The sequence below is a fragment of the Odontesthes bonariensis genome, chromosome 17 (assembly GCF_027942865.1).
Source record: "Odontesthes bonariensis isolate fOdoBon6 chromosome 17, fOdoBon6.hap1, whole genome shotgun sequence".
Taxonomy (NCBI): Eukaryota; Metazoa; Chordata; class Actinopteri; order Atheriniformes; family Atherinopsidae; genus Odontesthes; species Odontesthes bonariensis.
The window spans coordinates 27,397,156-27,412,984 of record NC_134522.1 but is presented as its reverse complement, the minus strand read 5'-3'; the positions used below and the strand labels follow the sequence as shown (position 1 = coordinate 27,412,984).

The following is a 15,829-nucleotide window of genomic DNA, read 5'->3' as shown; positions in this document are numbered from 1 at the left end:
AGGAGCAGTAAAAGGCCCGAAAAGAAATCAGCAGACAATATCTTGCTGAAAAAAAAAAAAAAAAAAAGAGATGACGATGATGATTGTGGTGCTGGTGATAATGATGGCAACAGTGACTATGATGATGGTGATAACAATGATGATGAGGACCTGAGCATTGGATGCAGCAGCTAAACTTGCTGGTGAACAAGCCAGGCTTGGCCTCAGGTTAATGGTCATGTGTTAAAAGACTAACATGTAGAATGAAGTTCTCAGCGGTCATGTTTAATGATGGTGCCGACATGTTTGCTGCTCTGGGCCATCCAGCTGAAGACCATTACCAAAGAGGTCCAGAGGCCACAGTTCCACAATATCTTTAGATTTTTCAATGACTCCAGTGCAAGTCTGAATGTAGTTTGTGAGAAGGTCTCATATTATGAAATGGCAGCCTGGCACAGATGCCTCCCACATCTTGGATGAGAATTAGTATTCTAAGCATGTGGAACTTCACCGTTTACTTTAGAAACACACCAGTCAGATCAGTATCCAAAGATGCCTGCCATTTACATTCAAATTATTTTGTTGTGCATCCACTGAGATGAACACGGAAAAGGCTATTTTCACAGATTTATTTTCTTGCACCCTTTACACCAACTCTTGAATGAACCCCCGTCAGAGGGTATGAGACTCTTCTACTGTAATGAACAATGTTAAGAATTTTGCTGGCCACAAAGCAGCTTTCTGAGTTTTTGATCCTGAAATATTTGATGATGGGAACCTTGGCATGGGATGCCAGAGCGAAAAGGATTAATCATTTTCTGTCCTCAGATTGTTCCGTTTCGTTGCTCTGAGCCCTCAGGCTGCTACAAGCACCATTCGCCTGAAATGAGATGTACTTCTCCACCGCACAGACAGCAGATACCCAACGCCGACTCATCTCATGGTTACCTGCGCCGCAGAGTCCCGATGGCCGCCTTCCCGTGTGCATCCAGTCCCTCTTCATCCTCTGCACAAGTCGCATTGCTGTCATGGAAACGTCATGGTTCTTCTCACCAAACTCCAGCAACTGGGCGAAGCGGGGAATATACAGGCAGGGGTCTGGTGAGAGGGAAGAGTTCTCTTTAAGCTCAGAGTGAAGACTTGCAAAGATTCAGTGATTCCCTCAAAATCTGGAGCATTTGGTCTTATCTTAAAATTTTCTTTGGGTTGTCAGCTACTTCTGTAAGAAGTTATGACATAAGAGCCAACATGTTGCCAAAATTGACACAAATGACAGTTTTTTTCTACAGTACTGGCAATGACGAGTGTAATGAATTACAGTAACTCTTGTTGCTGAGACAAAGTTGACTTTCTATGTTTCAAACTGACTTGGTAAAAATATTTCTAAAAGTCCAGTACTCAAGGAAATTATGTAATGTCCAACTCAAAGGCACTAAAAGGCAGCAGTTGTTCATTCAAATGCCAAAAGCCAGCAGTTGGGATTAAGAAAAAAAAAAGGCACACAAGAAGATATAAAAATCAACTGAATCTTATGAATCTCAGGCACACTGAGTTTCAACGGAACATGAAGAAAATCAATCAAATATTTTAGATCACAAGGTCCCATTTTAGAGAGAAATTACAAGAAGAAGACAGACAGCGGGTCATTTAGGCAGCTTTTTTTTTTTCTTTCTTTTAGAGAGAACGGAGATGGTGATTTACAAAATCTCTGCATCCAAGCACAAGCAGAAGAGCTCATTAACTGTGGTCCCTGAATTGGCGATGTTGCCTCAGCAGTATGCAAGCTTTTTTATTTAGATTCATCTTTAATGCACTCTAATTTTATAACAGTGAGATGGAAATTACACATAACATCAGCACAGCAGAGGTGCTGGGGAACAATCTGCACCTCACTAACCACATAGTAAACAGTCTTGTTGACTCAAAAGTACATTTTAAAGAGGATTTACAGTGTGTGGGGGGCATTTTAATTTTTTATGTGTCTGAGTATAATATTTGGGTGTTTGAAGCAACCTCCAACTTAAAAAGTCTGAAAAAAAACAAAAAAAAAACAACAACTCTGTCATAATGTTTAAGTCTGTCTTGGTCTAAAAGTGTCATTCACTGATCTGTATTGATTTGCAGGGCTCCGTTATATCACAGATCCAGCTTAGTGTGTAATTATCCAGCATCCAAACTTCATCTCCACCCACAGCTTCCATTCATGCTGCATTTGCTGTACTTAGGTCGTGGGAAGTTGGAACTCTTGATATTTCTTTTGCTTTGCCATCAACAGCAAGTCCACATCAGCAGTTATATAGACCCTTACACTTTAAGAAACTAAGCGGTAATGCTCCACTGGTATGTTGTCTACTTATTTAGCTTAATTAGTTCAAGAAAAGCAAATTAAATATTTACCATTGCAGGCTGCTTAAAATGCAGAGGTCTGCGCTGATAAATCTTACCAACGAGAATACAGGTTGTTTTTTAGTTGGGAACTTGGGTGTTTTGCTTCTTTTTTTTTTTTTTACCCACAGTTGGAAATTTGAAATGTAGAGTTCCCATTTGTTAATGCAGCGATAATAAGGACATATGACAACAGTGAGACTGCTGTTACAAAAACAGGATTGGAAACAGAAATTAAGCATATAAGCAACACTTCTTAAAACAGAGGATCAAATTGACAGCAAAGCCTGAGCCAATCTCGAGGGGAAAGAATGTGAAGAGTTATAACTAGTTTCTACTGGTCTGTTATCTTCCAGTGGGCTATTAGGATAGTTCAATGTAATTTCTGTGGTGCAGCAGTTTAAAATCCTGGGCCAGTTCAATACATGAGTTGCAACAAGATTAAACCTAAAACAGGAACCACTACCAGTTGCCTGTGCCTGAACTACAAACAAGGAAATGTACACATTTAAGACTTAAAATATCAGTATTTTTCTTTCATCAGTTTGGTGAGTTCGGTTTGCTGTGTGTGCTTAGTGGTTACTCTCAGGTTAGGTACCGAAAGCAGTGCTCAGGTACACAGCCTGGACTAGCTGCTATAATCAAAGCTGTAAGGATTACGGTTTAAAAGGGAGCTGTTGGGCCTTCGTGTCAGTTTGAGTTAATGAAAACTTCGGTAAAGCTAAAGCTGCACAATTTATGTGTGGTTCCTGTAACAATCACATTCAGCTTTTGTCTTGTGCATAATTGATTGGCGGGTAAAGAGGAGTCCAAATTACCTGACTCCCGCCCTCTGGTATTCGCATACCATCTGGGACGAGTCCACAACCGACATGATTTCAAATGGGGCTATTTTTTCTAAAAACTCGTGCATGTGATTGGATGAAGAATCTGTCTGTCATCTTGACTGACACGCCACTGCAGCCACTCCCAATGACTCAACCCGTGACGTAATTCAGAGCTTACCTGACTCCCGCCCTCTGGAGCATCCAAAGTCCCACCCAGCGATTAATGATTGGCTCTGATTATTTTCTAATCGGACGAAACACATATGACTCCCAGGCTCCTCAGATGGTTGTGTGAGGAAAGGGAACGCCCCCGCGTGTAGTTGGTGAACGCAGCCAGATGACGTGAGTCAGGTTAGAGTCCAAAATATTCTGGAACCGATTTCAGATCGTTTTGGCTCTCCAATCCTGCTGCCAAAAACCTCTCAGTACGACACCAATAAACGGCATGCTACTGTGCCCAGAACGCCATTGTTTACAGGCACCTTTAGTGTATGTGTGCAGTCAGCAAAACAAAACTAAACAAACGACACCAGGAAAGCTACCCGTGAGATTCTCAGTAAAACCAGTAAAAGTTGAAGATTAGAATTTACTTCCTTGGAGCGGCCCGTTTCTCATTCAGTGTCTCCATCCAGATTTCCTCAGCTGGTGAAAGGATTTAAAACGGGTAGCCCTCCAATTACAAGCTCACATTTCTTCAATGTTATGCGCCTCAAATGTCTGAGAAATGAACACAGTGTTGCAAGTCAAACTTTATAGAAAACTCTTTAGATTAAGCTAAATTGAACAAAAAATAAATAAATAACTGCCTGCTTTCACAACCAGTGCCTTGGCTAGTGGTCAGTTTGCCTCTAGCTTACTTTTTATCATCTTCTGAAAATGACTTTACTATTTTAATGTAAAACTGAAATTAAGAGAAACCCTTATTCTTTTGTGGACTCGTGATAAAGAATAGAGTTTTGTGTCTGTGCTATAACAGTGGAGTCAAATATCTTTGAAGTCTGTGTCTCCACTTAAAAGCAGTCCAGTGGAAATCTGGTGGAGCCAGCTGGTAATAAGATCGAAGCCGATCCCTCCTCTCTCTGCATCCCCGTAATGATACGCCTGCAGTGCTGGCCATCGCTGCTCAAAGTTTTACTTCGGTGTCTAATGTCAAAAGCAGGCGGGGGGGGGGGGGCTGTCTGAAGTTTACCCTTCACACACACACACTTCAACCCATCCTCATTCCCAAAAAATGACTGACCACCCCCAGAGAGGGAATATGAACTTGCTCCTTTCTATCAAATTGAGGAGCAGGGTCCTGTGAATAGCATGAATCTGATCATGTAGGATAACTGAGCCGTTTCATCAAAAACCCCAACTGGAATACATTCTGGTTTAAGCTGCGTTATGATGGGTGTGGGTCAGCCGTGGCTATTCAGAGACAACACGGGAAGCCGGACAGCCTCTCCCATTCTCTGGCGAAATTACTACATCTTCAATGTTAAATTGACGATAAAACAGTTATTCACAAAACACAAGATATGCCCAATACTGCATTTACTTTCATAACTACAACATGTTGTCCTGTAGCTTAATGAAGTGATTTGTTCTGAAATCGCCGCCGTTCACTGAGGAAATCATGTTATGAAGCCGCCACTAACAGCCAGGCTTCCGAGCCGAGGGCTGCCCGGCTTCAGGAGGGGGCGGGAGAGTCAAGTTTTTTTCTACAATTCTAGGTCATCATTGGCTAAATCGACAAAAACTCGTCACTTCCGAGGCTGCTCAGCATCTCTGGGGGTAGATTAGACGTGTCAATATGAGGGGCTGTGTCGTGATGATTGGAGTCAGTGTTTGTCCATCATGAGAGATGTTGTGGCAGCCGAATTTTTAAGCGGGGAGAAGCACGCTGGAACTTCAGTCCCAAAGCGGATACGAAAGAGACTGGTTGTCTGTGAAAGTGCTGTAATACTTTTAGTAGTTTCTTTTCAGAATTCATGCTGCCCATTCACAAATGTTACCTTTTTTAAGAATACTTACCACCACCATCAAACTCTAAGTATTCATTATGACAGGGAAAAATGCTCCACAGATTCTGATCCAGCCACAGATCCAGCCATTTACAGGCCTTAGATTCCATCATACTTGATTTTGGCCTTGCTGTGTGAATTTTCAAAGTCTATACCTTCTTTCTGTGTATTTGCTGGGCATACTTGTCATACTAGACACAGCTATGTTATAACTAATTCTTTTTAACTTTGCCATCTTCTGCTTTGGGATGGCACTAGTCACTACAACCCTGAATGCGTAATATGGGCTTCCCCTGTTTTAAAAGTCAGCAGCCGCCACTGGTGTGGGTATGTGTGACTTGAGCGGCCAAATATCCAAAACTTGATAGCATTTTATGTGAACATCAGAAACCATATTCACAAAGAAAGTCATGTTTAATGTGTTCTCTACAGAAGTAGGGACACTTTAGGGACCCTAAAATGGCTACTGTTCTTAACAGCAGAAAAGATTAAAAAAAAAAAAGAAAACGCAGATTTTGCTGAGTTGTACATTTAGGCTTTGTTTGTTGACTCTTTGGGTCACAGAATGAAGTTAGTGACCATGTGTATTGATTGTTAAATTTGATGCTTTCCTTTACATTGAGGTGTTGTCGCACCGCCTTACTGTCCTCGGCACTGGAGTTGTTTTTGACTGATCGTCTTGTTAGATGTTCGTATTTAGAAATGTAAAAATAAGAATCACCGTTTTGTCTTTCCACGTCAACTTGTTTTGTTTCTCTTTATATTTGCACATAGACTTATTCCTTTACTCCTTTATTATTAATCAATTCACTTGACCATAAATTTCTTCATTTACTTGTTCGTTTGTTTATATATGGCGGTATTACCATCCAAAAGGGCACGGTTCCACACGGCTGTTTTGTCGGAAAGTAACTGAAGCTCAGTAATGAAACAACTATAAAGAGATAAATGGCAATTCTCCACAGAGACATAAAACAAACTCAAAGGGATAAAATGATCATAAAGTGACTAAAAGTAACCCAAAGAGACTTCAAGCAAAGAAAAGGGAACACAAAACAACACAACACACATATTGGAGAGAATTGTGTGCGTACACGTATTAAAGGGAGTGCGTGTGTGTGGGGGGGGGGGGTCTTTTACTTGTGTGCACCGGGGCCGATTGCCTCTTGCTCCGCCCATGCTTGTTCTGATCACTGAGGCAGAAGAGGAGGATTCAGTACAGTGACGCATTCTGCAGAACAGCGAGGGAGGGGCTTCAGCCCTTCTGACGTTACGCGTTGCCCGAGTCTGATTGGTCCTCAGCGAATCCTGGGGCGTCCGAGGAGATCGAGACGAGAAAAAAAAAAAAAACGCTGTAAAAATAGAGCAGACCTCAAGAACTCACGACAAACGACTATTTACCTCGGATGTGTGTGGATGTGGCGTAACATTATAGCCGACTTGGTCCCGGTCGACTAACAGTTCCGAAAAAAGAGGAAGAAATATCTGTGAGGATTAACGCAGAGGCGGGGTGGGGGGAAAAAGAGGAAGGACTTGAATATCAGCTGCGACTCTCCGGATTACTTACTCGCTAGAAAAAAAAAAGGGAAAACAAACGACGCTTTCTGCGCCAAGTGAGGATGAGCTGACCACCAGGAAAAAAAGAGAGAGGCCAGAGTGGTTGTGGTCGAAGTTGGAAGCGGAGGAGGAAACGGACTCCGACGGGCTTGGACGGATATTTAGATGTTGCGGCGTAAACTTCGCTGTCGATGCCGTTTTAAAGCGGCGTTGTAGGGGTCGGGTTCTACGCAAAAATAAGTCCCCAAATTCTCAACTGAAGAAACGCGCTTTTAGTTAGCTCGGTTCGACCCCTAAAGTGACCCAGCACACCGGGAATCGACGCGAAGAAGCTCAGCCGTTTGTGCCGATGCCAACGGCAGACTGTAGATTGCTCCATCATGGCCGGATCATGAGGTGTTTGACTTATCTATTACTGCTTCCAGAAACACTGAAAAAGTCAAAGAAGGTCGGTAAGCTCCCGGGCAGGCTGCCGGTATGTTATGAGATCCTGACTCTGTCCCTGTCGAGCACGAAGAAGAAGCAGCAGCAGCAGCAGAAGGAGAAGATGGCTGCGGAGTTGTATCCCGCCGCCAACACCAACAACACCAACCTGGCCAACGGCACCACGGTAGCGGACACCGAGAAGACCAAGGAGGTGCAGGTGTGCCTGGCGGGCAGCGGCGGCAGCAGCGCGGCGACCACACCGACCACCCAGCAAAACATCAACAACAACAATGTAGACCCACCCAGCTGGCAATGCAGCCACCCGACACTCAGAGAGAGGTAACCCCAACACACTTTGCCTCGAATATTCTCCAACAGTCGGCTGGAAAGCTGACGTGCATGTCCTGAATAGGCGTACGTGGAGTAACCAAAGTTATCATCACGTGAACACAGGACATTATGGTCACTTTCTATCGCCGTTTTAAAAAGGCAGAAACACGGGACGTGCAATAAAGGCTCCACTGTCACTAGTGGGCATCAGTCGTTTATATTAGCCTTCTTTGGACCTGGTTTTGGCTACATTATTACCATTACTACTTATAGTTCAACAATAACAAGTTGTATCCAGCACCAGTTCTATCTGACTACATCTTAATAAGTTTTAGATAACAAACAGACATTTTTCATTATCACTGTGTACTTGCTATACATCACAATTGCCCAACATCCATGTGGACCAAATTAAAAACTAAAAAAAAAGACCAAGTTGTAGTCATTTAGTGCTGCACTCCTGCAGCAGCAGCAGCCTGTAGGCGGAGGAGTGTGGGAGGGTTTGATGTTATACAACCCTTGAGGCTTATTTGTGGAACCTGCTTCTCTTAGGAACGCCTTGATGTTTAACAATGAACTGATGGCCGATGTCCACTTCATTGTTGGGCCTTTGGGGGAAGCAAAAAGGGTTCCAGCACATAAGGTAAGGACCTCCTGGCAAAACTATGAAATGCTCTGCATCTGAACTGTGTCATGGTCTGTGCTTTGAATGTTTAAATATGTTTGCTTGGAAGTTGTCCAAGTCCCTGCACCAGTGCACAGAAGTCGACCTGCTCCGTTGTTGTGACTCAGGTTGCATGTGTCTCTGATGCGTCCGTCTCCTCCTCTTTCCCCTCCCAGTATGTGCTGGCCGTGGGAAGCTCGGTCTTCTGTGCCATGTTTTACGGCGATTTGGCGGAGGAGGAGTCTGAAATCCATATCCCAGATGTGGAACCTGCTGCTTTCCTAATTCTGCTGAAGTAAGCCACTCACCAACGCTCCTCACACAGTCAACCAGAGGCAGAGATGACAAGCGCAGTCAGTGTCACTTCAAAGCATATTATTACTCATCCAAAGCTGAGCAGAGGCGAATGCCAAAATGCTGCGAGCGCCTGAGAGCAGTGGCAGCAGCACAGTGCTCTGTAATTGCTGGTTTTCTCAGCAGTCTTTGTTCATCTACAAACTTTTTTTTTCTCCCCGTCTTCAGCCCAACTGCTTCCTCATATACAGACTAGTAGTTATAAATAACTGGCTGTTGCGGTCATTCAGCTCAGTAGCTCTGGATAAGACTGCATCTCAGAATGTTTTCTTTGTAGGTCCTTTTTGGAAACCGAGTAGAATGAGTCAACTTCTCATAAAATCCTGAAATGTTTTTTTCCATAATGCCAGATCCGCTTGATGCGATGGGAATTTGATAGTCAAAAAAAAAAAAAAAGTGAATCCTGGGAGAAAATGGTTCATTGCGTTCTAATATTAAACTGGCACAGTACTGTAGCCGATCTTTGTCTTCATCGGTGCTTGTAAACCATATTTCTGTGCACTTAAAGCTCCCCTTCTTCTCCCAGGTACCTGTACAGCGATGAGATCGACCTGGAGGCAGACACGGTGCTGGCCACCCTGTATGCTGCCAAGAAGTACATTGTCCCTGCACTGGCTAAGGCCTGCGTCACCTTCCTGGAAACGAGCCTGGAAGCGAAGAACGCCTGCGTGCTGCTCTCCCAGAGCCGCCTCTTCGAAGAGCCTGAACTGACGCAGCGCTGCTGGGAGGTGATTGATGCTCAGGCTGAGCTGGCGCTGTGCTCCGAGGGCTTCTGCGAGATCGACCTGCAGACGCTGGAAATTATCTTGAGGAGGGAAACTCTCAACACCAAGGAGGTGGTGGTGTTTGAGGCCGTTATGAACTGGGCCACAGGAGAGTGCAAGAGACAAGGTTTAGGTCCGACTACTCGCAACAGGAGAGACGTCCTGGGCAAGGCGCTGTTCTTGGTGCGCATTCCCACCATGAGCCTGGAGGAGTTTGCTAATGGAGCAGCACAATCTGATATCCTAACGCTTGAGGAGACGCACAATGTGTTCCTGTGGTACACGGCAGCTAACAAGCCTAACCTGGACTTCCCTCTGACTGCGAGGCAGGGCTTGGCCCCTCAGAGGTGCCACCGCTTCCAATCCTCCGCTTACCGGAGCAATCAGTGGCGCTACCGCGGCCGATGCGACAGCATTCAGTTTGCAGTGGACAAGAGGATCTTTATCGCTGGTTTGGGGCTGTACGGGTCAAGTGGTGGCAAAGCCGAGTACAGCGTCAAAATCGAGCTTAAGAGACAAGGAGTGATCCTGGCGCAGAACCTGACAAACTTTGTGTCGGACGGGTCGAGCAGTACTTTTCCGGTCTGGTTCGAGCATCCTGTTCAGGTGGAGCAGGATGCGTTCTACACAGTGAGCGCCGTGCTGGACGGAAACGAACTGAGCTACTTTGGCCAGGAGGGAATGACAGAGGTGCAGTGTGGAAAGGTGACATTTCAATTCCAGTGCTCCTCTGACAGCACCAATGGGACTGGAGTACAGGGAGGACAGATCCCCGAGCTGGTGTTCTACGCATAAGCTGCTCTGGACTGCTGATGGATGAGGTTCATCCTCCCCTCCCAGCCTTCAAAGTAATGTAGCATCAAATACACTTGAGTAAAATGTCACACTAAATGGCCTGCGTAGTTCTTTTGAGAGACTATTTTAAAAGCGAAGGAGCTGTCGTTTTATCTTATTTAATTTAATGTTATTTTTTTATTTAAATACGGATTTAACTTTATTTGCTCTGATGCCCGTGTTTAAGGGCTGCAGCTGCTGTAGAAACAACATTAATACAGCCATCTGTGGTTATGTAATCAAGCTGAGCTCCACAACTGGAACTAGTAGTGACTGCTTCAAATTGTGTAATTGCAAGTCTACATATAATGTTGTTACTATAGTTCAAGCAGCAATACTACACGGGGAGCAGAGTTTATGTAGTGTTATGATTCTAAATGCAAAAAAAATACAAAAAAAAGTAGAAATCTTGAGAAAAAGAGTCATTTTGCACTTCAGAGGACGGCCTCAGAAACGTTGTGTCTTTTGTAAAATACAATTTAACTGTTGACAGCTTGATGCTGTGAAAGACTGGATGTGTTCTGTACAAGAATGCTTATACACCTGATAATAAAAACAAAGGTTATAATGTGAACAAAGCCACAGATGTCACCTCATTACAATGCTGGGGTAAAGAAGTGGGGATTTGAGGGGCTGCAGCGCCCTCTGTTAACAACCGACTGAACTACACCCCGGATTTGTGGGAACCTACAGTTATGGGTGGGTATGAGGGCCACAGGTTCGGAGGGGTCATGGAGCCCTAAGGAGCAGCCTCTTTTTTTCTAAGCAAGCAATTCTTACAGAAGGTGGCAAAGACCAGTTAAACTTGGATGCTATTCATTTATTTCTGTGATATATGAATAATGAGCGTCACAAAGCCTGAATGGATACTTATTTTCGTATATTTGGTCTTATTCTCCGAATTCACCTTAAAACTACATTTAATCTAAATTTAAGTCTTACAAGGACTTTGACTTGATTTAAACAAAACAAGAGATCTTTGACCTGCAAGACTCCATCTGAACAAAGAATCTCCATCAGTTTTAAGATTAAGATCAGATTTTTTTGTCATGTACATGCAGCGAAATACACAAAATTTGTGGTTTTACTCTTCCCTTTAATATTTAGTGTTGTAGTCAACTTAAGTATTGCGTAGCATTGCACTGAAAAGGAGATGTTTTTTGGATCCATGTGGCAACTAAAAGTCATTGTGTCCTGTGTGAACAAGTGTTTCAAGAGCAGAACTCTTTGTAAAGTCCCCAAGCTTGGCGGGATATAATCAAGATTAAAAAAAAAGTAGATGTAAACTACAAGATTCCCTGCCTACAAATGATTCTTGAGGTTTTGCCTCACAGGTTGGACAACAAGATCAATCTGAAATATCTCATTTTGTGGTCTCAGAAACTTTAAAGAATCTATGATGTAGTTTTTTAGCAACATGAAGACAAAAAAGCTGAAAAACTAACAAATTAAATTTAGTTTGTAGGTGTGGGAATCTATATCCACAGATCAACTGCATCGTTGTTTAGAAAGGGGGAGGGGGTAAAGTAGAGATCAGTACCTATAGCTGGAGCATTGATGCAAAGCTCTCTGGCCAGCAGGAGAAAAGTTTTTCCCAACACATAGACGTTCACCTGTGGACAAAAGCAAGGAGAAAAAACAAAGCGAGAGATGAGTAAAAGCCTGTTGTCTATCCGAGTTAAAACCTTGTGCTACCAGCTGCTAATTTTGTAACAGGATTTAAGTTTTTACTCGATCAACTATGTAAATCTGTTGTGACTGCAGCAGCCATTAAAGCCACTTACATAATTATGGTAAAGCTCGAGCATCGGACCGTTTACTCCACAGGATGCAGTGCTTTTGAGCAGACTGTGGATATGAAATTGGGCTGTTGCGTCACCGACAGTTTAAGCGTCGTGGTTACATAACCGACTCCAAGGTTGTGGAACATTTCACCTAAATATGTGTGATTAAAAGCTGGACTCTGGTGTTATTTGGAAGGATTTGAAGGGTCTCTGGAACACAGCTCTTTCCATTAATTTCTAATCAGAATATGCAACACTGTACTCAAATTGATTTCCTGTATCTAAACCGTAAATCTGACTGGTGTAGCTGCGTGTCTGACAGAGCGGCCGTCCACAATTACATTTCTCCCGGCGACTGGCTCGTAAACGGGTGACATTTAAACTCTGTTTGCTGTCATTTCTGGTTATTTTTTTTATCCAAGGCTTGGTGAGGTGACCTCGTGACCTTCCTTTATCTGAACAGAGGGCTGTTTTTTGTTATTGTACAACAGTGACCTTTACGGACCTCTGCACAGGCAATTGTTCTAAACACATCAGTAAAGAGACAAAGGGTTATTTTGGTTTAAGAGTTGAGAGGGGAAAAAAAACAGAAAAAACTGTCTTTAGTGTAAAGTTACTTTACGTTTATCAACATTTTAAAGATGGATTTAAACTTTTTTTTTTTTTTTTTTTAAGGGTTTGAGAAACACTTTAGAGCTGATAAACGCGAACGACTTTTTTTAAAAACAGACACTTTGGTTCGAGCCAAGTTTTGCGTATCAGTGCTGTTACTGGTAATTAAATGGCAACTACTGACTAAATGCCTGAAAGAATCAGCCATTCTTCAAGCAGAAATGACAAACCTTCAAAACCAGGAGTTACGGCCTGTCCATCACACGTCGGCAATCAAATATATGTTCTACAAGATCTCAGATTAAAAAAAAAAAAAATCATCATTCAAAAAGATCATTTCTCATGTTTCTGATGTGATGCCGACGTAAATTTGACAGTTTTTTGAAAGGAGGCTTTGTTTGTGTAACCTGCGAAAAAGTTTTCATTTTGTCAAATCCATGGCAGTTTTTTCAAGGCCCCCAGGTTGAAAGAAAAGTTACTTTAGGATGGAAAAAAACAAGACAACACCATTATTGAAAACTTCAAACATTGCAGCCATGAAGGTTATAAATGGGGGGGGGGGTGAATTATTTCTATTTGAAACTTTTGGAACAGGATCTGATGAGAAGTCCCCTGTGCAGTTAAAACTAGGCTGAGGAGCAAACCAGAAGCCTGATTTGGAGCAGGAAAAGCAGTGTGCGTGGGCGGGGATGAAGGCAAGTGGGGCATCAGGGTTATCACTCTGGAACCTCCCATCACAGATGTTTCATTGTATTTTACCCCACAACACCTCAAGAAGGCTCTGCAGTAAATTCTAACATCCCTAGCCCACCCCCATTCCATCTGAAAGGATGTAGTGATGGATGCTGCTGAATAACAAAGCCACAAGGCCACACATCTATCATCATCATCTTCAGGAACTAACAGTGTAACAAGCCAGAGTTAAACCTTGCTGGGCTTAGGGCTGTAATCTGAAGCAGAAGGATCAGGTCGTGAACTCAGGTCAGATCTCCCATCATTCCCTCACACCAACACTGCCCAGACCACCGCGGGCTGAGGGAGGGCGAGGCGCTTTTGGGAGCAGACGGACGGACTCTCACTCTCAGCCCCCACTGGAGTCATCAGGGACACAGATGCTCCCTCTGCTATTCTGGGAACTGGATTCCAGCAAGAAATGTATGCATAAAAGAAGCAATGGTGGAGGAGGAACGAGAACAAGTGCCGTTGCAACTTTGAAAGATGGTAATCGTATTAGCCGGTTTGAAGAAACTGAGGCAGAAACCATCTCCACTATTCTCAACAGCAGCTGCTTTAAAGCTTTTATACAGAACGGGTCACATCGCCTCTTATAGAGATTTATTATTAAGTCTACAGTTCATCACAGATCTCCAGAACCACGTTCCAGAACACTGATTCGGTTTTGTTGCTGTAATTACAAGATAATCCCAGTTCCTCTCAGCCTGTTGCTTTTCCCATTAATGTGGCTCTGTGTGTCAGGCAAACTGAAAACTTAGTGATGAAAGGAGGCAAGAAGTGCATACAGATCTCTGCATCTTATAAATAATGCTTTAAAAGAATCATTTAAAAAGATTTTTACAGCATTCATTTCCCTCTTTCTGAAAGTAAACTAAATCAAACAGTTTGTTCATTTATTTTTTTAAACTTCTGATTAGTGATGAGAAGCACCGTGGAAAGTAACAATATTGGACTGGACATTTAACTTCGTTTCCAGCCACCATCAGCAGTCATTCTGAGTCAGAAAACTCCCCAAAACCACAACAATACACAACCTGCCACGAACCAAACGGCAGGAAGAGCCCACAGACAAGCTGGGCATCATAGAGACCGAGAACAGAGTAACACAGAGTCAGTGCTGGCTTTGCATTCATCAAGTGGAGATGAGTGGTTTTCGTGTCTTCGTTTCTACCATGTTTACCTCCACAGGTTTAAAAAGTGATAACATGCTGTTCTTTCTTGTTCTGCTCACTAACTGCCAAAAAGAGAAACCACTGCGTGTTTAAATGAAGTGTCTAATTGACACATTTACGTTTTTACATTGTACTACACGTTTGTGTCATTGGGAGCAGAGCAACATCAATAAAAAGAGAACCAAACATGTTGTAAAACCAGAAAGTGAAAAAAGAAGGTGCGGGCGGCTGGAAAATCCTCCATCGGTTACCGACCGTTACACTTCCTGCCTCGCTTTAGTGTAGCTGTGCCAAAGATCCATTACAGATATTTTGCCTGGGTGTGGTGGTTAATAGTGTGAACATTATTTTTTAATCAGTTTGGCTAAGCTCAGTTCTCACTGCCTTTCCCCAGTGGAAAAACCTTTTGTGTGTGTGTGTGTGCGTGTACACACCAGAGAACCTGAGGAGAGTATAATCCCCTGTCCGCCACAGTGCTAAGTGAAACTTTCCAGGTCGAGGGTCAACTCAAAACATCCTACAATCAAAAACACTGCAAGGTTACTCGATAGCTCACAGCTCAACAGGTGGACGCTGTGATCAAAGCTTCAGGGAGAGCAGCTTTCAATTAAGGGATTCATGATGCGGCTGGTGTGACTGAAGGCAGCTCCAGTAACCACTAAACCGCTGTAGCAAACAGCTGCTGTCGACTGCAAGCAGTTTGCTGCACCTCCAAGAACAAATATTTTTTTTGATCACATTTGTGGGGTCGTAATCATCTGGAAAAGCTTCTAGCTAATGATTATGGCCAACAAACTGTTACGTACAGGCCAGTTTAAAGTGTGACAACACTCAACAATGGTGCCTCTTAAAGCGGCTCATGTAAATGCTGCTCTAAGTATTTCTACATTGAAATCAACCAAAAAAAAACAATACTGAAGGCTTTCATTTTGCTCTTCTCAACAGCCTCAGTAATAATTTGATATGCCAACTGGTTCCGCTGGCTGTGGTTGATTGATTTTAACTCATTAAAGTTTGCACGTGACAGAGAGATGGTTCATCAAGCCTTTTTGAAAGCGTCTGCCCTTGTACAAAACACTTTCCAACGATGACTTGCCAGATATTCCAGATAGTCGGGTTCAACAAGCTGGAGTGCACAATGGAATTCTAAATCTGCAAGACGTCTCCAGCTTTGTCGGGGGCAGAGAAGAACACATGCAGCAAATACTAATATCTGAGCAGTCGTGCTAAACCTGGACGCAACTCATTTTACTCAGGTGCCATAGATGCTGTAGGTAAGGTCAATGGGGACATGCCTGAGAATGTTAACATGTGCAGCTGCTGGGACTAATGATAAAATGGACAAGTAGCAGGGGACCAAAGGCCAGTATGTCAGAGAATTCTGAGCAACACTTATCTAC

At 43.2% G+C, this 15,829-nt stretch overlaps 2 protein-coding genes across 2 annotated transcripts in view; one reads left to right on the top strand and one right to left on the bottom strand.

The window, feature by feature from the left end:
* Positions 1-15,829, bottom strand: part of brf1a (BRF1 general transcription factor IIIB subunit a) — a 121,090-nt gene that overhangs the window by 87,118 nt on the left and 18,143 nt on the right. Inside the window, exons 6-7 of the mRNA XM_075447706.1 lie at positions 11,667-11,739; positions 928-1,077 (exon numbers count right to left, since the gene is read on the bottom strand). Of these exons, the coding sequence (XP_075303821.1) occupies positions 928-1,077; positions 11,667-11,739 (223 nt within the window). The remainder of the gene's footprint in view (positions 1-927; positions 1,078-11,666; positions 11,740-15,829) is intronic.
* On the top strand, positions 6,531-10,717 carry LOC142366239 (BTB/POZ domain-containing protein 6-B-like). Its single transcript, XM_075448068.1, has 4 exons — positions 6,531-7,519; positions 8,063-8,153; positions 8,351-8,469; positions 9,055-10,717. The coding sequence occupies exons 1-4, from the start codon at positions 7,104-7,106 to the stop codon at positions 10,085-10,087; spliced, it is 1,659 nt and encodes a 552-aa protein (XP_075304183.1). The 5' UTR covers positions 6,531-7,103; the 3' UTR covers positions 10,088-10,717.